At 44.6% G+C, this 25,316-nt stretch overlaps 1 protein-coding gene across 1 annotated transcript in view; it reads left to right on the plus strand.

Annotated features, from left to right (window-relative positions):
* LOC146785466 (period circadian protein homolog 2-like) overlaps positions 1 to 25,316 on the plus strand; it is a 484,700-nt gene that overhangs the window by 116,384 nt on the left and 343,000 nt on the right. Inside the window, exon 5 of the mRNA XM_085634530.1 lies at positions 19,813 to 20,014. Within this exon, the coding sequence (XP_085490656.1) occupies positions 19,813 to 20,014 (202 nt within the window). The remainder of the gene's footprint in view (positions 1 to 19,812; positions 20,015 to 25,316) is intronic.

The following is a 25,316-nucleotide window of genomic DNA, read 5'->3' on the forward strand; positions in this document are numbered from 1 at the left end:
CAATTTAGTCAAAATACAGAACATTCCGCATTGTAGGACCAGCATCTCCAATTGGATGAAAACAAATAGGTTAAAGCCGAATTTCCATATTATTGAGGTTGTCCTACTTGGCAAGTCTTATACTATCTGGTCCTCTGCATGGTGGCCAACCAATCTTGGCAAAACTCCTACCTTAGCCAAGACTGCCAAAAATCTAGGATTATTTTTGGATCAAGGCCTGAATATGTCGGCTCAAATTAATCATATGTCCACCATTTGCTTTGCTACTATGACAATGTTTAGAAAGGCCTTTGAGTGGATGACGTAGGTCAAGCCCTCATCATATCCTGGCCCAACTATGTGAATATTTTATACTTAGGCATTTCTCCTATCTTATGACAAATACTTCTGCTGATCCACAACTCTGCTGCCCAATTTATACTCAGTTTCCCAGCCAGCATATGCATCACTCCTCACCTTCAGAATCTGCACTGGCTTCTGTTACATAAGAGGTCCCTCTTCAAAGCACCAGGACAAAGGCATCTGAAGCAGCCAGTGGTGCCAGTTCTGCAGATCTACCAGACTGACGTGGGTATTGGTGCGCCTGTTCACAAAACACTACTGTCTTGATAGCCAGGTCTTACAGGTGGATCATTTTCCCCTCTCTTTCTTGTAGGACTTGTTGGTCTGAGTCTGGTCCCAGGCACTTTACCTTTGGAAGGTACCGCCATGATATGAATTCTTAAGGTGAGGAATCTGTGGTTAGAATGTTTGCATTAGAAGAAAAAGTTACTCACCTTCAGTAATGCTGCCTCTCGTAGATACTTTATCTAAGTTCAGATTTGTCACTACCCTCCCACTGGCTCTTTCTGTGGAATGGACTCCTGAACATCATAATATGACACAATGTCACATGCTTCTTCTTCACAGTGCTCCGCATAGAAGGGCACGGAAGGAGAAGGTTTTGAAACTCACATCAGCATGCATGGGTTGCTCTTATATGGGGCTCCGCTCCATCACTTCTGGGTCAGAACAGAGTCACTCTTGGAGCAACATAGCATCAGCTACTGAAACTGGAATATTTCAGAGAAAATTCTCCTTATGCAGTATGGGGCCTTGCCATATTATTTAGTATCTTCTTCAATGTCTGCAGTATCAATGAGAGAGAGCTTTGGTAACTTGTTTCTATGGTAGACTGGCCCTCGATGCTGCTAATGCTAGCTGCCTCCTGGGCTGTTATGTTTATGTTTTGAAGGATTAGTGAACCTTACAGTGAGTCACTTACCAAACTACATAAAAAAGCTGTTTACACAAAATACCAATAACAGATTAGAGAAGTCTACACAGCTCCTGAAGTGCCATCTGGGCTCAGCAGACCCCATTGCTCATTTCCTGGCAGGGCTATCATGATACCTAGGCACACTTGAGTATGTTCTATAGACTTCTCCAGAGACATACAAGCCAAACTCATGGATTTGCCAATTGATAGAGAACTACTCTTCGGGTTTAAAGCCAAGTACTCACTGGAGCACTGGAGCACTTCAGAGATGGTAGATCTGTGTTTTTGCAGCTAGGCTTTGGATCTCCCGCGTGACATTTCCATCAACAATAGAGGACGTTTTGTGGCTAATCAAGGGAACTATATTCCTGGCAGAGGCAGCCTTCCCAGATTCCTTAAACAATGAATTAATCCACATTGATTTGAGAGCAGGGAGTCCTATTGAGGAATGGACAATTACAATTTGTGGATTCATTCTTGAGCTTGAGACACTTGTATCAAACTCTTCCCCTGTAAATACATGTAAATTGCATTTTTTGTCACTTATATGTACAATACCCTGATTTTGTCACTTAGGCGCGTTATTCACCTTGTCACTGTAAATAATTATCACTTGCGCAGCTCCATTGATTAAATTATCAGACAGCCTGTTCTTATTTGCATTGAATAAAACTCCTTGTTTGAAGCTTTAAATTTAAGCAAATTACATCTTTTGTAATACTGAATGAATTCGGAATGCTATTTGTGTTTTAGCGCCATCAGTTGATTCTTCTTTTTTCATGAATATTGAAAATTACAAACAAATAGCATTACCCGACAGATCCATTGTTGTTTATAGTATACATGCCCAGGTTCTGAGGGATACTGGGTTACCCCTTTTGCTTTGCAGATTCCCAGATACCCAGCAGCTATACCACTCCTCTTGGACCAGTGGTGGAGTTAGCAGTCATTGTCAACAGCAACAGATACAGTTTTACCATCTGTTTCTTCTCAGCTGCCTCAAAACCACTCCAACCGCCATTTAGAATATTAACTTTTAGTGGGCTGGTGCTTATCCCATTTCTTTACCAATTGGGAGATGATCACAATGGAGTCTGTGTTATCCTTGTGATCTGCAAATGACATTCTATCCGACACATACCAAGATGTTTGATGCAGAAGTTCTTACTATGCTGAAACAAAGGTGCCAAAGAGGTGGTACCTCTGTGAGAAAGGTGCACCAGATTGTACTCACTGAACTCATCCTGCATCTCTGCCTTCAGAACGTGTTCATTCAGTAGTACAAGTTCCAGATACTGTCCATGAAGCAAGTCTTACTGGCATCTGATGCAGAAGATTGTTTGGAATCCCTGGATCACCATCATGCCTATATCCCTCTTTCAATTGTCCTCTCCCACAAATGTTACCTATTTGTTCATGAAGAATATGATGTGGCTAAATCTTGAGTGCCAACAGTTTGGCATACCAGATCCTTTGTATTCGATCACGGACAATCAGCGGTGCTTGATCCTCTGCACCTTCCACTGGACTTCCAACAGGACCAGAAGAAGCAGAAGTACATGCAAGCTGTGAGGGCAGATTAACTTGATAATCTGCAATAAACAGAAGGAATGACACTTCATTAAATAATCTGTGACAAAGCTATCCTAAATGAAAAGCCCAATCTGGAGACAATTATCTCCGAACCTGTCATGCCCCGCGGTTAAGCCCCTACAGGTAGTGAGTATATAAGGGGCGAAGAGCGTGTAAACGCCGCTTCGCGTTCTAGCATTGAGCCCCATTTCCGTCCCAAGTGCTGTTGCCTGACTTCCTGTAGCTGTAGTTCCGGTTTCCTGTTGTGAGTCGCGGACGATTCCCGGCTCCGGTGGTTGTTGCGTTGTGGATCCTGTTGATACATGGTGCTGACGGGGTTCTCTCTCTTCAGGACATTTGGCGAGGGTTACCCGTTTCCTCTGGTTGTAGCATCTTCATTCAAGTAAGGTCTGCTGGGTGTTTGGATGTACAGGAGTTTCCTGTCTCGCGTCGCTCCGTACCTAAGATTTAGAAAGAGATTGGCGGAGCGCTTTCCCCCTTGCCAGCGCTTCCTGTCGGGGTGTCTTCAGACCAACGCCTTGCTTCTTAAAGAGTTATACTTGAAGCCTTATTAATCGTGTGTATAGTGGTAGTATTACCTGCTGTTAAGGTAATTCCAAGGTTGAGCATATTTGGAGTCTTTTCCTTTGTGTATGTAGCACGCCCCCAGTATCATTTACTCCCCTTCACCTTTACCCGGTTTATATCCATCCCCTACGTCATCCTGAGCTGCTATCAGGAATTCGGTGGTGATAAATTGCGAGGACCATTGAGCAGGGGGTTAGGTTTCCCACTCTTCTTCGCAAGAAGCAAGGTATTTGATCTTCCCACTCCTCTCCTATGAACTAGAGGAATACTCTACCTCCCTGGGTTTACGATCCTTATATACCTATTCCCCGCAGCTGCCCGCAAAAGAACTACTACTTAGAACACACCTGCTTGTTCCCACAGACTCATACATAGCAGCTGACGATATTCCCGGTAGGTGTTGGGGAAGTGCAGAATTGAAGGAGCACAGGTGGCGATACAGAGATATTCCACTAACCATCTTTATATTACAGCTGGGAGACCCTCTTGTTTGTCCGGTTACGATCCATCATGCTCCTGCTGTTCCTCCTGCCAGAATCACCCTTCAAGACCTACCGGATCCCCCCACCTATCCTTGTTTTGTTTCCCTGTTTTCCCCGGTGGGTTCTCCGCACTCTAGAGTTTGATAGAGTCGGAGGAACACGGGGGACGACTGTGGACTTTTCTTCACGACTCCAGACGCTCCTGCAGAACATCCGCGATCCTTACAGAACGCGAAGCCTTATATAGAATATTCTGCCCGAGCGTCATGGAGCTAGGTGTGGTTACGCTGGCAGATGTCGGCGGCATGCTCGGCAACCTGCAGGCGGAAACCCAGGCATTATCCGCCCGAATAGATTCCCTCCAGCATCGACAGGAGACGGGGGCCGCGGGAGGGAGAATTGATCCAACCAACCCAGTGATACAGGTTACCACTCCTACATCCATCCCGTTAGCTCCTCCAGAAAGGTTTTCGGGGGATGCTTCGCGGTGTGCCGCCTTTCTTAGCCACTGCCAGCTGCATTTTTCTTGTAAAGCCACCTGCTTCCCCACAGATCAGGCCCGGGTTGCATTCATGGTTTCCTACCTTAGTGGGGCGGCAGCGGACTGGGCTATACCTCTAGTGGACCGGGATGACCCTTTATTGTATAATTACATCGAGTTTAAAAGAGAGTTTCGCAAGCTTTTTGATAGACACACATATACACACTCTGCAGACTCTGAGTTATTGGCCTTGAAACAAGGCAATCAAAACCTGGTTGCTTACATCACTACATTTCAGAGATTGGTAGTTGAATCCAATTGGCCCGAAGAAAAGCGGGGTACACTGTTTTACAGAGGGCTACGTGACGATTTAAAGGATGCCCTTTCACAGACAGTGGACCTTCCTGCAGCCTGTCCTGAGATGATAGACCTTGTGGTGAAAATTGAACACCGTATCCAGGAAAGGAAGCAGGAAAAGGGGAAAGGAGATCCGCGATATGTTCCCACCAAGGCAAAAGGAGTTGAGGTGGTTAAAGTTCCCGATGATAGTGAGCCTATGCAAATAGGAATAGTGAGAGGGCCCCTAACTCCTGAAGAACGACAGAGGCGACGAACCAACAGACTTTGCCTCTACTGCGGGAAGGCCGGTCATTTCCTGCGGTCATGCCCCGTGAAACCCATACCTCCAAAGAGTTCGGGAAACTAGAAAGCCTGGGAAACGTGGAGACAGGACTCCTGGGCAATTCTGACCTTACAGTCTCCTTCTCTGACCCTGTATCTAGATCAGTCACTCATCTCTATGTGTCAGCTTACCTCTCAGTAGAACACCTGGGTTTGCATGTGGCCATCATGATCGATTCTGGGGCCTCTGGTAATTTTATGGATGAGAAGTGGGCAACCGACAATGTAATTCCCTGCGTCAAAAAGGAGGTGCCCAATGCGGTCATCACTATTGATGGCCGTTCTCTCGTTTCAGGCCCCGTAACTCACAGGACATGCAGTCTCCATATGCATATAGACCCGAACCATCATGAGACTATTGAATTCGACTTGATCCACTCACCTCAGATACCGGTACTCTTAGGCATCCCTTGGTTGCAAACACACAACCCACTCATTGACTGGAAGGCATCCACACTCCAGTTTCGTCCTGTCAATCCTCTTGATACTAGGGTACCAGTAGCCCTTGCAACCTCTATGGTAGACCAGACTGACCCCGGATCCGAGCTGCCCGATTGTTACAGTGATTTGAGCGCAGTATTCGATCCCAAGGAGGCAGACGTCCTTCCCCCGCATAGGGTATACGACTGCCGCATAGATTTAGAGGCGGGTGCTCGAATCCCTTGCAGTAGGGTGTACGCCCTTACCGAGAAGGAGAATACATACCTACGAGAATACCTGGACGCTATGCTAGAGAAAGGGTTTATTAGGCCTTCCAGATCCCCTGCCTCCTCATCACTGTTTTTTATTCCTAAGCGTGAAGGGGGTCTTCGATGTTGCATCGATTATCGGAGATTGAATGAGGTCACTATTAAAAACAGGTATCCCTTGCCTTTGATCTCCTCCCTCCTTGACAGAGTACGCAATGCCAACTATTTCACCAAATTGGACTTACGAGGCGCCTACCATCTAGTGCGTGTCAAGGAGGGAGATGAATGGAAAACTGCTTTCTGTACTAAATACGGATTGTTTGAATATTTAGTAATGCCCTTCGGGCTTTGTAACGCTCCAGCTGCGTTCCAGTTTTTCATTAATGAAGTCCTCTGGGATATGCTGGACCTTCATGTCATCGCCTACATAGATGATTTACTGATATTCTCTTCATCCATGACCGAACATGTGGGCCACGTCCGACGAGTGTTGGAACGCTTACGTGCTCACGATTTGTACTGCAAGCTGGAAAAATGTACTTTCCATACTCGAGAAGTGCCTTTTTTGGGCTTTATTGTTTCCCCACTCGGACTTCGTATGGATCCTGTTATGGTCGAGGCTGTCCTCGCCTGGCCACCCCCTCATACCGTGAAGGACCTGCAGAAGTTCTTGGGGCTCGCCAATTTTTATCGGCGTTTTATTCAAGGGTACTCGGAGTTGGCGACTCTCTTCACACTCCTATTGTGGAAAGGGGTCCCGTATACCTGGTCGGCTGCTGCTGACGAATCTTTTCGGAGTTTGAAGGAGGCCTTTACGCGCGCCCCGGTTTTGCGTCATCCGGATCCGGCCTTGCCCTATGTGGTGGAGGTGGACGCATCTCAAGTGGCAGTGGGAGGGGTGCTGAGTCAAGCCGATCCTGACACCGGGGTGTGCCATCCCATTGCTTATTTTTCTCACAAGTTCTCTCCCGCGGAATACAACTATGCGGTGGGGGACAAAGAACTCCTAGCGATCAAGAAGGCCTTTGAGGAGTGGTGGCAATACCTCTTGGGTGCACGTTTTCCGGTGGTGGTTTACACCGACCATCGCAATCTCCAGTACCTTAAATCCACCAAGGCACTGTCCATGAGACAACTCAGATGGACCCAGTTTTTCTGTGAATATGACTTCACTATTAGGTTCCGCCCTGGGAGGAAAAATGGCAAGGCCGATGCCCTGTCCCGGTTAGGATTTCAGCTTCCCGATGTGCCTGAGGTCGCGCCCCCTGTCATCCCTGAAGGGCGCGTCATAGGGGGAGTGTTCGGGGAGGAAGATTTCAGGGCTCAGATTCGGCAGAGTCAACTTTCGATGGCCATGCCAGACTTTGTGGGGGCGGAGGAGTGGGTTAGTACAGATGGATTGGTGTGTGTCCGAGGGGGGGTGGTGTTGCCCACTCCTGCTTTACAAACACAGGTCTTGGACTGGTATCACTCGCACCCTTTGTCGGGACACCCTGGTATTAAGAAAACCATCCAGATTATAAGAGAGCGGGTCTGGTGGCCCACTATGTTGCAGGACATAGAACAGTATGTGAAGTCATGTCATGTCTGTGCGCAAACTAAGAGTTCCCATCAAAATCCGGTGGGCCTTCTGCTCCCTCTTGCTTCACCTCCCGGCCCGTGGCACACAGTATCACTCGACTTCATAGTGGAACTACCAGTCACCAAGCGATTGAATAACACCTTGCTTGTGGTGGTGGACCACTTTACGAAGACAGCTCATTTCATTCCTTTAACGGGGTTACCCACAGCAGCAGCATTAGCCTCTATCTTTTTGCAACATGTTGTACGGCTACATGGCCTTCCCTCGGTCTTGATTTCTGATAGGGGGGCCCAGTTTGTGTCTCGATTTTGGAAATGCCTCTGTGCCATGCTGTAGATTGACGTTAGACTCTCTTCCAGTCATCACCCCCAGTCTGACGGCCAAACCGAGAGAGTCAATCAGTGCTTTGAACAATATGTACGGAACCAAGCTCTGCACTCAGCCGCAGAGTGGGATGAGTGGGTGTGGGTGGCAGAAATATCATATAACAACAGCCCACATTCTTCCACCCTCCATACTCCTTTCTTTTGTTCACATGGTTTTCACCCCAAGCAGTTGCCTATAGGGATTTCCATTAGCAGCCCAACTCCTGCCGCCAATGATCTAGTGCAGAGATTACACGACATACAGAAACAGACGTTAGTCAACCTTGATTTGGCTAAAGTGAGATACAAGGAGGGGGCTGATCTACACAAGAGGTTGGAACCCATATATGCTCCTGGGGATGAGGTGTGGCTTTCCACTAAACACATCAGACTCAGTGGTCCTCGCAAGTTCATGCCCAAGTACATTGGTCCTTATAAGGTGGTGAGACTGATAAATCCGGTGGCGGTGAAGATCGAACTGCCTGCATCTCTTAAGATCCATCCAGTATTCCATATTTCATTGCTCAAACCTGTTGCACCTGGTACACGACTCCCTAAGAGACCCACGCCAGTTACCATACAAGACACTGAAGAATATGAAGTGGACACCATTGTAGACTCCCGCTACGTGGGTAAAACACTTCAGTATCTGCTACATTGGAAAGGTTATGGGGTGGAGGAACGGTCTTGGGTGTCTGCGGGTGAAGTACATGCTCCCCGGTTGGTACGGTTGTTTCATCAGAGGTACCCCCGTAAACCTAAGCCAGGGGAGGGGCGTTGTGAGGGGAGAGTACTGTCATGCCCCGCGGTTAAACCCCTACAGGTAGTGAGTATATAAGGGGCGAAGAGCGTGTAAACGCCGCTTCGCGTTCTAGCATTGAGCCCCATTTCCGTCCCAAGTGCTGTTGCCTGACTTCCTGTAGCTGTAGTTCCGGTTTTCTGTTGTGAGTCGCGGACGATTCCCGGCTCCGGTGGTTGTTGCGTTGTGGATCCTGTTGATACATGGTGCTGACGGGGTTCTCTCTCTCCAGGACATTTGGCGAGGGTTACCCGTTTCCTCTGGTTGTAGCATCTTCATTCAAGTAAGGTCTGCTGGGTGTTTGGATGTACAGGAGTTTCCTGTCTCGCGTCGCTCCGTACCTAAGATTTAGAAAGAGATTGGCGGAGCGCTTTCCCCCTTGCCAGCGCTTCCTGTCGGGGTGTCTTCAGACCAACGCCTTGCTTCTTAAAGAGTTATACTTGAAGCCTTATTAATCGTGTGTATAGTGGTAGTATTACCTGCTGTTAAGGTAATTCCAAGGTTGAGCATATTTGGAGTCTTTTCCTTTGTGTATGTAGCACGCCCCCAGTATCATTTACTCCCCTTCACCTTTACCCGGTTTATATCCATCCCCTACGTCATCCTGAGCTGCTATCAGGAATCCGGTGGTGATAAATTGCGAGGACCATTGAGCAGGGGGTTAGGTTTCCCACTCTTCTTCACAAGAAGCAAGGTATTTGATCTTCCCACTCCTCTCCTATGAACTAGAGGAATACTCTACCTCCCTGGGTTTACGATCCTTATATACCTATTCCCCGCAGCTGCCCGCAAAAGAACTACTACTTAGAACACACCTGCTTGTTCCCACAGACTCATACATAGCAGCTGACGATATTCCCGGTAGGTGTTGGGGAAGTACAGAATTGAAGGAGCACAGGTGGCGATACAGAGATATTCCACTAACCATCTTTATATTACAGCTGGGAGACCCTCTTGTTTGTCCGGTTACGATCCATCACGCTCCTGCTGTTCCTCCTGCCAGAAGCACCCTTCAAGACCTACCGGATCCCCCCACCTATCCTTGTTTTGTTTCCCTGTTTTCCCCGGTGGGTTCTCCGCACTCTAGAGTTTGATAGAGTCGGAGGAACACGGGGGACGACTGTGGACTTTTCTTCACGACTCCAGACGCTCCTGCAGAACATCCGCGATCCTTACAGAACCTTTGGGGTTCAGCTCCAAGTTGTGGTCCTCCAGTAAGAGGTGATTGAGTGCAACAATCAATCAATCAATCAGCAGATCAGTAGATTGTAGAGTGTTACTTGTCACCCGTGAGGGTATCCAGGTGCACAGCTGATACTGATTGCCCAGATTGACCACAAATGATCTGGTATGCCAAACTGTTGACACCCAACATTTACCCACATCATTCTCTCCCACAGTGTATGAATCTGCTCTTGCAGTAGGATGGCTAGTTTCTCCCCCCATTCCTCAAATGCTTCGGCAGCATGTGGGGAAATTGACCGGTGCCAGTAAGAGTCCTTGTGCCTTCCTGATGAAGTTGCAGACATCCTGTTGACATCCAGGAACCCCACCACTGAATCCATCTATGTGGGTCGTTGGTACATATTTGTATACTGGTGTGAGTCACTAGGTCTCACCTTTCTTACATCTTGTGACTTGTATTTTCCCTTTCACAGCAGTTTATGGCTTCCTTGTCTGCATTCATGTGTCTTGCTGACCCACCTTCCCTGTTTAAATTAACACTAGTGGTGTGTTTTCTGAAAGGTTTGCTTTACTTGTTTTATTCTGCTCCTTTTATTATTCCTCAGTAGGATTTGAATCTTAGGTTGACTTTCTTTATTGCATCCTCATGCGAGCTGATGCACAGTTTCTCAGTTTAGCTTTTTAATTTGAAGTAGTACTATTGGTGGCAAATGCACCATTTCACATTGAGTCATACTTTGTATCAAATCGGCGTTCAGATCCAGAGGACATCCATGCCAACTCCACAAGGGCTATAGCTGCCTTTGCGCTCTCTCATGAAGTTTCCTTGTTGAAGACATCTGCTTGGTGGCTACATGGTTATCTTTGCACATTTTTGCCAAGTACTACTGCTGCATGACTCTGGCTCACAATGAAAGGTAGTTGTCCCAACTGTGTTGCATAGCTACCTTGGTTATCCAGCGCTACTGCATCCCACCTTCCAGGGATGTATTGCTTTAGGACTCATTCACAAGGTAAGGAATCTGTGGAAAGATGTATCCATCAGAAGAAAAAGTTAATTACCTTTTATAAATATATTTCTGGTGGATACATAACCTTCCTTCTGATTCTCCTTGCCCTCCTCCCACCCATGCGGAGTTAGTGCTGCGAATAATAAGATCCCAAGTTATGTAACAAGTTCTAAGCTTTATTTATTGCTGTATTGCTTCAGGTTCCTGCCCGAGGTGCAAACAAAGCTCAGAAACTGGCATAGAACGCTGGTTGGCACCTTATATAATTCAATATCATCATGTCTGAAGCAACATGAAGCCCCCTAGAAACGCTGGAGTGATATTGCTTTTCTAGACCAATTTGACACTGCAAGGATGATTCATATGGTGAGGTATGTAACGTTTTCTACAGAACCAACCTACACCTTTTGAATTGTTTGAATGATATGCATCAAATTTAGCACACTTTAAGACATCTCAAACAATGTTTCCTAACATTTGGTGCATCTTGTTGAAAGGGGAGTAAAGTAGTCATGGGTACACTAATCAGGATTTCCTTCAGGGTAAGGTGTCAGCCTTAAATACAGAGATATGATTATTCATGCTCTGTAAACACACACACCCTACCCCCCCCCCCCCTTCTCAGTGCACTGGTTATACCCTGCCAGCTTTCATAACAACAATTATGGCATCTCAGTTGAGCTGAGTTTTCAGAACACAGTGCATGGTAGAGTGGTGAGTTATAGTTAATGTAGTATGGTGAATGAGGTCAGAACACTGTGTATGGAGGTGCACAACTTATAGTAATTTGAAGGTGGTGTGTTAAGTTAAAATGTAAGTTATAAGTAACACTGTGTATGGAGGTGCACAAATTACAGTAATTTCTAGGTGGTGTGTTAATTCGAAATTGAAGTTATAACTATAACTTTAGAATTTCTAATGTCTGTGTAGTTAAAGTATTGTTTGAATGGAAAGAATAAATACAGTTTTACTAACTATAACTTATTTGTAACCTTTAGTTGTTTTCATAGAATTTTAATGTTTTTAATGAAAATGTGTTTCAAAGTGTAGTATTGAATGTTATTTACTGGGGTCTCGACATTTGGAGTGTTGTACAGTAAAATGAAGGAGTTTGTCATGCAGTAGAGTCTTGTAGAATGAAGTGATGTATAGTGGAATTGAGAGCAGAGCAGTCAAATGTAATGAGGTAGAGTGGGAAACAGTGTAATAGAGTGTTGTAGATTGGACTTGTACAGAGTACAGTAGTGTGTTGTACAGTGGAGTTGTGTAGAATGGATGATTGGTCAGTGCCATAGATCAAGGTAAAGTCTCATTTATTGGAGTAGAGTTCAGTTGAGTTGCGCAACATAGTGTGGAGTAAAGTATAATACAATGTATGAGCGTGTCGTAGAGTAGAGTAGCATGCAGTGGATTATAGTGTAGTTGCGTAGCGCATAGTCAATTAAAGTCTGAGTGGAGGGCTGTATCCTAGAGTTTTGAAAAGTGTTGTTTTTTGGAATAAAGTGCTGTACAATATCGTGCACGGGCATAGATTGGACTTTAGAGATAGACAGTGGAGTGTATGTGGAAAGAGTGAAGTAGAGTCTCACAGAGTGCCATAAAATGCAGTGTAGTTTTATAGAGTTCAGTTCTAGAGAGTGGAGCAGAGTGTCTTACAGTGGAGTTTCGTAGAGGGCAGTGCTATACACGGTAGTGGCGTGAAGTGGTGTACTGGACATTGAAGTAGCATATTGTGGAATACAGTACAGTAGAATACCGTTGTGACGGGGTGTCAAGGAGGGACGCTACACAAGGTCTGGGTATATGTGGTTTTATTGATACGAGTTTTCTCTTAGTCCGGCTGGTTAGCCTTTCCCTCGCAAAGGTGGCGGGATCCGTGGTGTCCGTGGTGTCTAGTCCTCCGTGGGCCTCTCGTCTGGTCTAGGTCCCTCTGTCGGCCCTTTCTCCGGTCGCGAGTGAGGAATCACCTTCAGTGTGTGCAACAGAAACGTCGACTTAAGTGTCAGTAACGGTGAGGGGTTATAATTAAAGAATAGGGGGATAGCTTTAAACTACGGTCGTTCGGTTAACGCGGGTACTCCCGCCTTCCCATCCAACCCGCTACCCGGTCCCGTACCTGTCCAAGCCACACTCCTCCCCTGGGAACGTGGCGGGGCGCTTCGTGGGGTCCGTAGCCTCTGGTCCTCTCGACTCTCTCTCCTCTGGTCTCCGCCTGCTCTGGTTCTCTGGCCTCGTCCGTGTCCTCGTTTCCTCCTCCTCTCCGCTCGTCTCCGTCCTCCCTCCTGGAATCGCCGTCCGTCCACTTCCTGGTTCCTTCCCCTTTTGGAGTCCCGGGCTGCGTGACGTCGTCTAGGGGAGGGGCTTGTGATCCCAGATCGTCCCAGTTGAAGGGCACCGCATCGGCTAATAGTAGCCGGTCTTCAGTATCCGAGGCCCACTCGTCCTGTTGAAAGGGGAGAACATTAGGAACACGTGATACCGGGGTCCACCAGTCCGTTCCCCCTTGTGCCCCCTGATCCGACCGTAGGGTCCCGTCACAACCGTACAGTCTCATAGGGTACAGTGGAGTCTAGAAGAGTGGATTGCCATAAAGTGAAATAGCATACACTGGAGTGTTGTAGAGTGTCACACACTGGAAAAGAGTACAATGGAGTGGACGTAAATTGGATTATCGTACAGTGGAGTAGTGTACAGTGGAGTACACTGAAGTAGTGTAGACTGGAGTGGCGTACAGTGTAGTGTGATAAACTGGAATGCCATATAGTGGTGTACAAAGGCGTGGCATCCAATGGAATAGTGTAAATGTGAGTGGCGAGAGTGGTTTGGCATACATTTGAGTGGCATACTGTGGAGTGTCATACAGAGGAATAGCATAGAGTGCCGTGGCATACAGTGGAGTGGCAAAATGTGGAATAGCGTATAGTCGAGTAGCGTTCAGTGGAGGTGGGTACAGTGGACTGGTGCAGACTGGATTTGTGTAAAGTGTAGTGCGTGCAGTGGAGTTGCTTACAGTTGAGTCGTGAATACTGCAGTGGCATACAGTGGAGGGGGGCAGAGTGGAATAGCATATACTGGAGTGTCAGAGTTGAGTGTCATACAAGAAAATAGCATAGAATGGAATGGTGTACATTGGAGTGGCGTAAAGCTGAGTCGCGTGCATTGGAGTAACGTGCATTTGCGTGCCATACAGTGAAAGAGCATAGAGTAGAGTGAGATATAGTGGAATAGCATAGAGTGGAGTGACCTAGAGTGGAATAGCGTATAATGGAGTTGCGTACAATGAAGTGATGTACACTGCAGTGGCTTATAGTGGAATCGCATAGAGTTGAGCGGGGTCTACTGAAGGGCCATACAGTGTAATGGGGTATGGATGTAGTTGAAGTTTTGAAGGACTGTAGATTATGATGTGCAGAGTAACGCAAGGCACGACTTGTGCTGCATTGTGTTTCTGTACATGTAACAAGCAAAGCAGGGTGACGCATGGTGGCTTTGCGTACTTTTGTAAATGTTATGTAAGTACTGCGTTGCCCTTGCGACACTCTGCGTTACACAAGGCTAATGCAGTAGAATCCCAAATTTGTTCCCTAGTGATATATTGTGCCATGGTATACCAGGGTATGTTAGCGGTATACCATGGTACATAGCAATAACAAACCAGTGTATAATTGGCTAATGTCTGCATTTACAAATTTAAAAGGCAGTCATGATTGTTTTAGTAGACTCGGATTTTTGTGGCCCTAGGGCATTAATCAGAGGTAAGGTACTAGGTTCTATTGTTGTTTCCAACCTATTACCATTTTCTTAAACTGGAAATTGGTGTGGAATTTCTTTAATAATTTTCTATATATCACATGTTTTTTTCAATTTTTTGGGACATTTTTTCAAGGTACCACAGTACTACGTAGGTAGCACCTCGGTATGCTGCATTTTTTTTTTTAAATGTATAGAAACTTATAATTATATTTCCCAACCTTTTACCACTTAAGCTAAGTGGTAATATGTAGGGAAAACACATTAAGCTATCCTAAGCTAGAACACCAGTAAAGTGGGCTTAAAACAACATGGCCGCCTGAAACTTTGAAAAAGACAGGCATTACCCAATCAGATAATGACTTGTCATCCCTGTTTACTAATTTACTAACTTTAAACTACGGTACCAACAGATATCACTACGTTTAATATGGTAATAACTCTAAAAATACATACCCTTTTTAGTAACAATCACACAAGGGGTCATCTGTACACCATAATCTTCAATCTGCCAAATTTCATCTAAATCCGACTGACTGTTTTTGTGCTGCATACAATACAATAAGTATAGGTAAACTGCATTGAGGACAAAATCGGTTTTGGGACACCCCTTGACCAAACAGCCCAAAGCTTTCCATCCTCTGTCAATGAAACAAGGGCAATAGGTCTGTTACGTTTTGCAGGGAATTGTCAAATAGGTGCAAAGTTATTAGGGGACAAAAATCCAAGGAATATCTATCTCTGGTGACACTAACTATACATACATTGTGGCTACTACCACTCAGTACTATATATCTGCATATATATGTCTAACCCTCTACCTATGCGATCATACTCTCTCTCCCTGTATAAATACTTGTCTTTGATCTGTGAGGGCTTTTTGTAGCGGCTCTTTGCAGTAGTCCCAGTTCCACTTCATTACTGGTGCTGTGAATGTAGATCTTAGCTTCCTCGTGAGGCTTGGACTCGCTGCTTCCCGGGTTGCTCACGCTATTCATAAATTCCATATATGATTTCCCTCCATGAGGTTGACGTACTCCATTGAAACACAAAAACACATGATGTGGTTAGGCGAAGTCCTTTTAGTGTTTTTTTCATGTGCTAAACAAGATAATAACACCTACGGAGCCCTCCCTCCCCAACCACTCTTTGCCACACAAGCACAAAAAAGAATGACACCCAGAATGGTTTTCGGGCTGGCCACAGTACGGAGACAGCACTGTTATCTATGGTCGAGCACCTTCGGGTAGTTCTGGATGCAGGTCAAACGGCGGCGCTTGTTTTGTTAGATCTAAGCGCCGCCTTTGACACGGTCTCCCATGACATTCTCCTGCAACGTCTTGAGGAGATAGGGGTGATCGGCACTGCACACCAGTGGTTCCGTTCGTTTCTCAGGGATCGTTCCTTCTGTGTGGCGTCCCCGCCCTACCAGTCCAAATGTCATCCTCTGTCTCTTGGGGTCCCACAGGGTTCCTCACTGAGCCCCACGTTGTTTAACATCTACGTGAGGCCGCTGGCTGAGGTTGTGAAGCTCTGTGGTATGACCATGGTGTCGTACGCAGATGACACCCAGCTAGCGGTCACGATCAGCGGGGACTCTGGGGTGGATGCCCCAAGATTCAGAGAAGGACTCAGGGCGGTGGCTGGTTGGATGACGTCCAACTGTCTCCAACTAAACGCCAAAAAAACGGAGGTGATGATCTTTGGGAAGCGGACGGACCTATGGGGAGATACTTGGTGGCCCTCTGAGCTGGGGCCGACCCCCACTCCGGTTGCGGAGATCAAAAACCTTGGTGTTTGGCTGGACCCTTCCCTCAACTTCGTTGGCCACACCAACAGGACGGCGGCTTGCTGCTTCGGCATCCTGCGCAATTTGCGCCCTGCCCTTAAATACTTCGATGCCGCAACTCGTCAATTGGTGGTGCAAGCAACGGTTTTGGCACGGTTGGACTATGCCAGCTCCCTTTTTATAGGATTAAACCAGGCTGAGTTAACCCGACTTCAAAGAGTGCAGAACGCTGCGGCCAGAGCGATCATAGGTCTTCCTAGGTTTTGCTCGGCCGGTCAATCTTTGCGAGCCTTGCATTGGTTACCCGTTAGGCAGCGGATCCACTTTAAAGTTTTGTGCCTTTCCTTCAAAATTCTGAAGGGCCTATCACCTCCCTTACTGCACCAACTCTTGCGCCCTTACATCCCGGGCCGCACTCTGCGCTCGCTAGACCAAGAATTAGCGGTAGCCCCTCGGTTCAAACTCAGTCGGGTGGGGGGTCGCTCTTTTAAGGTGCGGGCAGCCGCACTCTGGAACGCTCTCCCTTTGAAACTCCGGACCTTTGGTGACCTGCTCTCCTTCCGCAAGGCCGCTAAAACTCATTTATTTTCTGAGCTTTGTTAAATCCTTCACCCCCCAATTTCTTAATAATTATTTCTGTTCCCCAGTTGTGTTGTGTTCGCCACCTTGTCGGTGCGCCGGGACGCTCCTTCGCTGGAGCAGCCGTGCGCAATACAAATAGCACTAACATAACATAACATAACATAAAGCAAATGACTTCCCACACACTCTCACTCAACCATTAGTGCAATTTTCACATATTTACTTTGCACTGCTAGAGTTCAGAGTATCATTAAGAACTCAGCTCTTCTAGTACTGGGTCCTTTAGGAAGTCATTGCTTTTAAACAGCTTTGCGTTAAATGAATTCAGGATTTCAAGGAATTTTCAGTTATTTATTATTGATTTTGCTTTAGTTTTTGCGCTCTACGCCTGATTAACACACTAAAAAATATGCAGTTTTATAACATACTTTCGGGGTTCAGTGTTCAAGGATTGCTATCAGTTTAATGCTTGCATTGCCATCTTGACGAGCCAGTTTCACCATAGGCTTCCCGTATCGCTATCTATTTACCTTTTCTATTTCCTCATACTCCCTCCACTCCCTCTACTGCACATATTCCCTTTTCAACTCCATATTCTCCCCTCTCATCTTTATTATTGATTTTGCCCTCTTTGTCTTCCTTTCCCATCCCAGAAAGGTCAGAGCATATGGCTAACAGTACAGAGACCTCTGCCGTCAGTCATTCATTACCGATAGGAAGGAGGCAGAGACCGTTTCCTAGAGGTTGATCCCCCTCACTCTGTACTAGAGGGGAGGGGTGCATCTTCTGCTGTATTGTCACCTGCTAGCTCTGATCTTAGCTGGATAGAGGGCTGGGAGAGAGGAAGGATCTAAAGAAGATGAGAAAAATAACAATTGAGGTTAAGAAAAGGAAAGACATGATGCACAGAGTTGTAGGCTCTTCCCTGTTACCACGACCCCTCTTCCTTGCATCTAGAATGCTAAGTCTTGAGCTAAAAGGAAGAGATGCACATACTCTGAACAACACCTTAATCAGGGCCTCATAATTATATTTAACATCCCCAATGTGCATCCGATGCCCAGATCCGATTAGAATTGGCCTTATCAAACAACAACTAACAAGACAAGTGGGCGTATATAACTTGCTGGCATAAGATCAAGAACGCCACCGTAAACAGCTTAAACCATCTACTCTGGCAAGATCTTCAACAGGGAACAGTGGCTTCGGCAAGTAAACATCTATATTCCTGCCTTAAAAACACCAGTCTCGACAAGGCTTGGGAAGTCCCGACTACACTTGTCAGCATGAAGAAACTTGTGCGGAAATAATAAGGAGCATGTCATTAGTAGAAGATAAAGCTACCTTTGTACAGAGAAAACATGCCTAGATGACAATTAACGGTCATGCATTGCTCAGTCCACAACCATCCTTCAGTGCAGGGTACTCCAGGACCATCAAGGAGAATTTCCTGAAACATCGATTAGGAAAATTGCCAGCTATCCAGCACTTACCACCATGGCTGCGGGGGGCAAATGTCTCCATATTGCCGTCTGTGCAACAACGGAGTCGAGGACATGGTTCACCTGATATGCACATGCCCCAGTCTTACAAGAGAAAGATCGTGCCCGCTCAAGTATCACTTCAACCAGCGAGGGATCCGAACATGGAGGCAAGCAGTGATAGCCTGTTTTAAATCAGACGATCCACAGATTAACGATAAGCTAGTAAAATTCTTAGCATGGGTAGATGAGAAGCTGGGAAACGTTGGTAATACCACAGGAACATTTTAGAACATCCCTGCACAGTGGGAAAAGCACACACGATTAATGAACTGATGTGAATTTTCATGCAAGCAGGTTGAAGAACTAACAGGCAAATGCTTTCAGAGTGCAAAACTGAAGTACTTGTGGACATTAAACCCAATAGTGCCTCGCAACTCACATGCCAATTTTTTAATCACCAAATGCTCTTATCTGGTTTTAATCGCTTGTTTTAGCTACTCGCGAGCATTATTTGCACGCCTTTTTTATTTCTAATTTTGTATCAGTTTTAATTAACTTTATACAATAAAGCTCTAACTAATTCAATCTAAAAAGTCGAGCTTGTTGTACATTATGCATGTCTACATGGGGCATGTTCATCTAACGCTACTTATAAAATGTATTCATCCTCATATTCATGTATTACATTGTATGCTTCTGCGCAAATTTAGTTTTGAAGCTTGTGCAAGGCAGCAAACATAAGCATAATGAGAGAATGGGGCAATCAAATAATAAACTCAGCCATACAGTCAGAAAGAAGGGTAAATGTCTTTATGTGCCTCAGTGAACATAGGGGTGCACACAGCTGTAGTAACACACACAGATGTGTGGGCCAAAAGCACATTGGTGCAGAACCTGGAGGGATAGCATTTAGGACAATAAAGATATGTAGAATAGAAATATGGTCGAACATAGAATTCACCTTTGGGTAGCACTACTACTATACAATAAATCTAGATGACTTAATATGAATTAAGTCGGTGACACAAAGGCCAGCCAGTCACGGGTATAAAATCGAATAAGTTGGATAGCCATTTAAAAAAGAATTCTCAACTGCAACCAATGTGTGTTTTTCAAAATCACTGTGTATGTTACTATTGAACAACATTGTTTGGTTTGGTCACTTGAGAACAACATTGAGGTGCATCTTTGGCAGGATGAAGGTCAGCCTGGCTGCAATTTCTGTCCTGATTTGCCATTAAAGAGAGTATTTTATATCCTGTAACATTGATGTATTTTACCTAGCCTATCTTCTTCTGATAAAGTATTTAAATCCCAAATGTTCAGCAATTGCCACATGAGGTGTGAATGCATTCTCACTGTGAATAACAGCCTACTCTCCAGAAAACATGAAGCCTTTCATACCACTTTACCTATCCCTAGGTTGTATGACAAATTGATTATCTTTTATAGAAGAGTTTTAAATCATTCTCAATCTGAATTATTTTAGTCAATTTTATGTGTGCTAATTTGTAGGACATGCTGGCAATGGCCATATCTTTGACAACTGGGAAAGTGGTGTACATTTCAGACCAAGCTGCCTCCGTTCTGCACTGTGAGCGAGCCATCTTTCAAAATGCCAAGTTTGTGGAATTCCTGGCTCCACAGGATATTGGTGTTTTCTACAGCTCCACTACACCTCATAAACTGCCTTCCTGGAATATGTGCAATGGTGTTGGTAAGATTAATCCAAACAATATTTCCATAGTAAAAAATTATGATCTGTTTCTTGCTGTTTATTCAGAATGTTTGATATACCACTAGAATTTTGTTACTGGTACTAATCCATTTGTGTTTTATTATTTCTTTGAATTGCTCAAATTCTGGTTTAGCCAAATACCTTATAGGCACAACGTTGAGATCTTTATGGACATTTCTCTCAAGCTAGAGTTAGATAATGTTGGATGTAACTCTAGCTACTGGTCTTTGATCCCATGCCAGCCCAAGCATGTGCTGATGACTGATTTGGGCTACTACACACTCACTACGGGCCCTCCTAGTCACCCTGAAAAGCTCTGGGTGTCTATAATAGTTTTTATGTATGGTGCAAAGTTTGCACAAGTGTGGCTCCTCACCAGGAATGGATGTGTTTAGAAAGAAGTGTATCTTTTTTCCTTGAGGGCCATGGATTTGCGCCACCTTATCGGGTTAACCTGCAAATCACAATACATACAGACAATCATGGCATCTTTCTTGTACTAGAGAAACTTGGCTAATAAATGCTGGTGCCTTGTGATATTCGCCTCCATAGATAATACTGGTACTTTTAGATCTTTGCTGTTTCCCATTCTCAAATTGTGTGGATGCTTTAGTCTAGTGAAGGTGGCAAAAACTCTACCAATATTTTTTTAATTCAAAGCTTGGTGTACCAGTACAGCTCTCTAGTGTGCACTTCATGTGCAGCACAGATGCATGCATACACAGCATGTCCCTTTTGTTGCATCCTTGTCTGCTTCCTTCTTAAAAAAGTAGCTGCTTCGTGAGTGAGAGATTGGTGGAAGGGTGTTAGTAAGGGGAAATAACCTGGCTGTCCTATTCTGAGCTGGTGGGTTTACTCCACAGAATCGGCAAACAAGTTGTGCAGAACGTTTTGACCAAAATAAGTATTTTATGAAGGAAACCATGAGTGCATACAGCCAGCATTATTTTTGAAGCATAGCCCAATTAATCACTCAGAGGGTATGTCTGACTAGTAAATGCCTGGAAAATGCTACAATGCTTCTTTATCAGTTGGGAATCCTGGTCGGACACCAGATGGAAGTAGGACTCCAAAGGGTAATAATGGGAACAAGCAGTGGTCTTAGCAGTTGCTCCATCTTTTTTATCGCAACCAAAAGTTTTGAATATTTGGTCTGAAGAAGCCAGGTACTTTTACCAAAGAATATGCACAATTATTTGAGTCCTTTCCTTGTGATATCTGGAGTAAAAACCTACCTAATCTATGCTAGCAATTGAGTAGACTCTTCGAAAGATATCGCTTTTTAATAAGCATGTAGGCGACTCTGAATAATGCCATTTAAGAGTCTACAGTTAAGAAGAATTTAGATAAATCCTTAATAACAAAATCATAATGGGGAAAGTGGTAGTAATGTCTTCTGTTTTTAGACTGTAATAACAAATAAATCATATGATTTGTTTCTTTTGTTATTGCATATAGAAATAGTACATATTCTTAAACTGTAAAAAGTAAGGATGAAAACTAGGGCCACAACTGGAACTAAGGAACAGTTTGCCATGAATGTTAGTCACAGGGAAAGTGAAAGGGTTCAAGTTGTAGTTAGGTTTAGTTTAGTGGTAAGGGTAACAGCTAAAATTTAGATTTACAAAAATTATAGGAAAAAGGTAGGGTACTGTTGGCATATACCTTATGGCTAGGCAGAGGATTAATTGAGGGGATAGAAGTAGAAACCATCTTTGAATGGTAGACTTCTGGCCTACTTTTAGAAAACTATCTTATGGTGATTATTTCCTCTGTTCTTGTGATTACATTATCTGTCACATTTTCCTATTCACCTGTATTGATACTTCAGACTCAAAAATGATGTGCAGCTGTCAGCCTGGATTTTTCCTTCTCTGTTAATAAAGGTGGCTAAATAAAGGATCACCCCTTCTATTTAAGGTAGACATAGGTGAGCACCAGTTGCTTGCTCTTAATGCATCTCAGGGAGGTGGCACCCTTTATTGCTCCTAAAGTGTTTTTGTCTTACTCCTGTAAATCGTTCCATTTCCGATCCCCTGCAAAGTTTACCCCTAAGTAGTGAAAATCTTCTATGGTTCCAAAGGACTTTCATATATTGTAAATCTCTGTTTTCGTTTATTTCTGGACCCTACCACCATCACTAGAAGTGCCCAAATGTTGCCATTTAATGTACAATCTTCACAAACAGCTAAAGAGACTGCAAAATATTTATGCTCCAGCTAAGAGCATTGTGTTATCGGCACAACTATTCTGAAAAGCAGCCTCCTTTCCCGTTGCAAATTATGAGTAAGAGTGAGGCTAACACATATGTGTGGTACATCTTTTCTCCTAATATGGCAGGCCAGTGAGCCTGCCATCAAAGTAAAACCTGTCTATCATCTTATTGTCTTTGTATACAGTCAAGGTACAATTCATAATGATGGCCAGCATTTCAGAAACTGTTTATATTTTGCTGTTATTGGTAATCATAGCATTAAAACAGTTTGTATACCACCACAAAAAAGGAGTGGCGGAAAGTAGTAACAGCTGTCAAATCTCGGCACCACATTTGACCTATTCTATACAAATCAGCAATCACTAAGGGCCTGATTTCAACTTTGGTGGTGCGGCCCCCAGTGCCCCCTGCCTCCGCACCACCAAAGCCGTGATCACACCTCCATCAGATTAGGAGTTTCCTCCTGTCTGGTGGGCTGGTTATTGGCGTTCCCATGGCGTTGCCTTGCACGGCATGTACTGATACATCCATGTCGTGCAGGAACTGGGGTGCATGCATACATGGTGGTACATGTTCTGCCCTCCTGTGTGCATTCCCAAGTGGACGGGGCACAGGGGGCCCTGCAGGGCCCCCTGTGTTTCATTTCCGCAACAGTGTTAATGGAGGATGACCCTCCATGACACCGCCGGCAGAGAGGAAGCTCGTAATATTCTTTGCGGGACCCCGACAGTCCTGCCAAGCATATTGCGGCTCCCTCACCGCCACAACACTGCCAGGGAATTGCGGTTAACTGGCGGCTGTGGAGGGGCTATGTCGGTCCAACAGCCTTAGTTGTAATAGGACGGCCGGGAGACCGCCACAGCCGCACTCAAATGAGTCAGGCTGTCCGTGGAACACCAGACTTGTAATCGGGTCCAAAATATAAAAGCGAACACAGTGGTGGGTAAACATTTTTGCGCTCATCTTTCATTGGTTAACACAACGTTTTTGTTTTCAAGATAGCTGGAAAGGAGCTGGAAACCTAAATACAAGAGTTATCGTTTAATCAGCTTAATTGATGTACGTGCAGAAGTGTGTACCAAAATCCTATTACAAGCTTCAAAAGCATAATTTAATTCCTGTAGAACAAGTCGGTTTTAAATAAATGAACACCTGTAGCTCTGAAGGAATTATTAGGATATTAGGATAACCTGCTGTTTCTATTCTAAAAGGAAAACAATCCTGAGATGTCAAACCAGTGCTTATACAGGGTCAATATGGCCAACCTTGTGGGACTTGCTTTACAACTATGTGGAGGGTAATATATATGATCATAGTGTATCCTATATTTACTGCATTCACCAGTGTCCATATATATCTGGTTATATTGTGTGCAGATCAAAATTAATGCTCTAAATCTGATACTAATAATTCTGAACTATCATTGGACTACTCCATTATAGTGCTGCAGCTATTGTTTAGTACAATTTGTGGCTCGGTATATAATGCTATGCAGAATCTAATTCCTAAGTTAATTAGAAAGATTGTATTCAACCCCATTAAGGTCTATATGAGCCGTCAAGGTAACCCAGATATGGGGAACACACACACCATAACCACAAATAATAAAATATTGCTGGTTTACCAGAATATCACAAATTGCTTATTGATTCTCACCTCGCGGGTTGTCATTACACCCCAAAACCAAGATCAAATTGGGAACAGGTTTCAATGCTGTTTCCACTCGTGCGGTCGAGCAGCTATGCTCTTATCTCCTGGCCGATCTACATTGACTGGACCGCTAACCATGGTGGTGGGGTAGGTAAAAATGAAAAACAAGGTGTTTAAGGGGTGGTCTGAAGTGGGTGAGAAAAGATGGGGGAGAAAGAGAGGGAGAGAAGGTGATTGTTTATTACTGTTTTACATAATCTGGACCATCAATGCCTCAACACATGATTTCTAGTGATGAAACTAAACTATAACAGATTCCCCAAGGTAAATTAAATTGTATTACACAATCCATTGAATTAACCTGCAAATGCAGGTATGTTTTTACACATATTTTATCTGTCCACAAATACAAGCAAAGCTGACACATTGGAGCATTATGTTTGTTTCAGAGTAGCCACCATTTTTAGTTCAGAAACATAATTTAGTCCATTTAGTGTGTTTTTGAGGTTATCCATCATCTGCATTCACAAAGGCTTAACAGTTCATTGAAATTTCCTCCTCTGTTGTCTGTTAATAAGAACATCTCTGATTTGTCCCAATTAATCTGGAGACGTGAGTATCCCCCAAATCACATTATATCTCTAATGATTTGGTTTGCGTTTCATTCAGTTTCTGAAAAAATAAAATAATGTCATCTGCGTATAATGAAAAGAGCACAGAACCATCCTACCCGTATCTCCATGTGGCTGTGAAATCTCTCGAAGCCAGCATGCTAAAGGCTTGCCAGTACTACAAATTTCAAGAGGGACAGAGGACAGCCCTGTCACGTGCCCCTGACAATTGTAAACCTATCTGTTAAGTTTCTGTTTACGCGCACTCACGTGTTAAGTAAATCTACTAGTCTCAAGAAGTAAACTCCAAGCCTCCTCCAGACATCCGGCATATAGGTCCATTCTAAAGCATCACATTCTCTCTCAGCATCTAACAGGATTGCAGCGGCCAGCACGTTGGTGGTCAATTCTATGTAGTAACCACAAACGGCTACATGCAGACCGGTAGATCGATGTCTTTGTGCCTTTTAGATTATACATGAAGGGTGGCCTTAAAGACATATTTCAAGCACTTCAATAAGAAGTGGAGATGGTTTTCCTCCTGACATCTCCGTGGTGTTTTCATTTCATGGACATTTTACTGCGTGAGTTTTCTCATTGTTAATGCACCCAATATTTTGGAGTGTGCAATTTCGTCATCCTAGCCTAAACCGGAACCAGATTTGTAGTGGTTCCAAATTGTTCCAATTGTTATACCCCCCTGATTATCTTTTTGAAAAAACTCTTTCCCCCTCCCCTGAGTGGTTCCATTTTCATCCATTCCTTCTGCGCCCTGCTTAAACGCCATTTCACAACCATCTAGACC

This window comes from Triturus cristatus, chromosome 11, assembly GCF_964204655.1.
Source record: "Triturus cristatus chromosome 11, aTriCri1.1, whole genome shotgun sequence".
Lineage (NCBI taxonomy): Eukaryota > Metazoa > Chordata > Amphibia > Caudata > Salamandridae > Triturus > Triturus cristatus.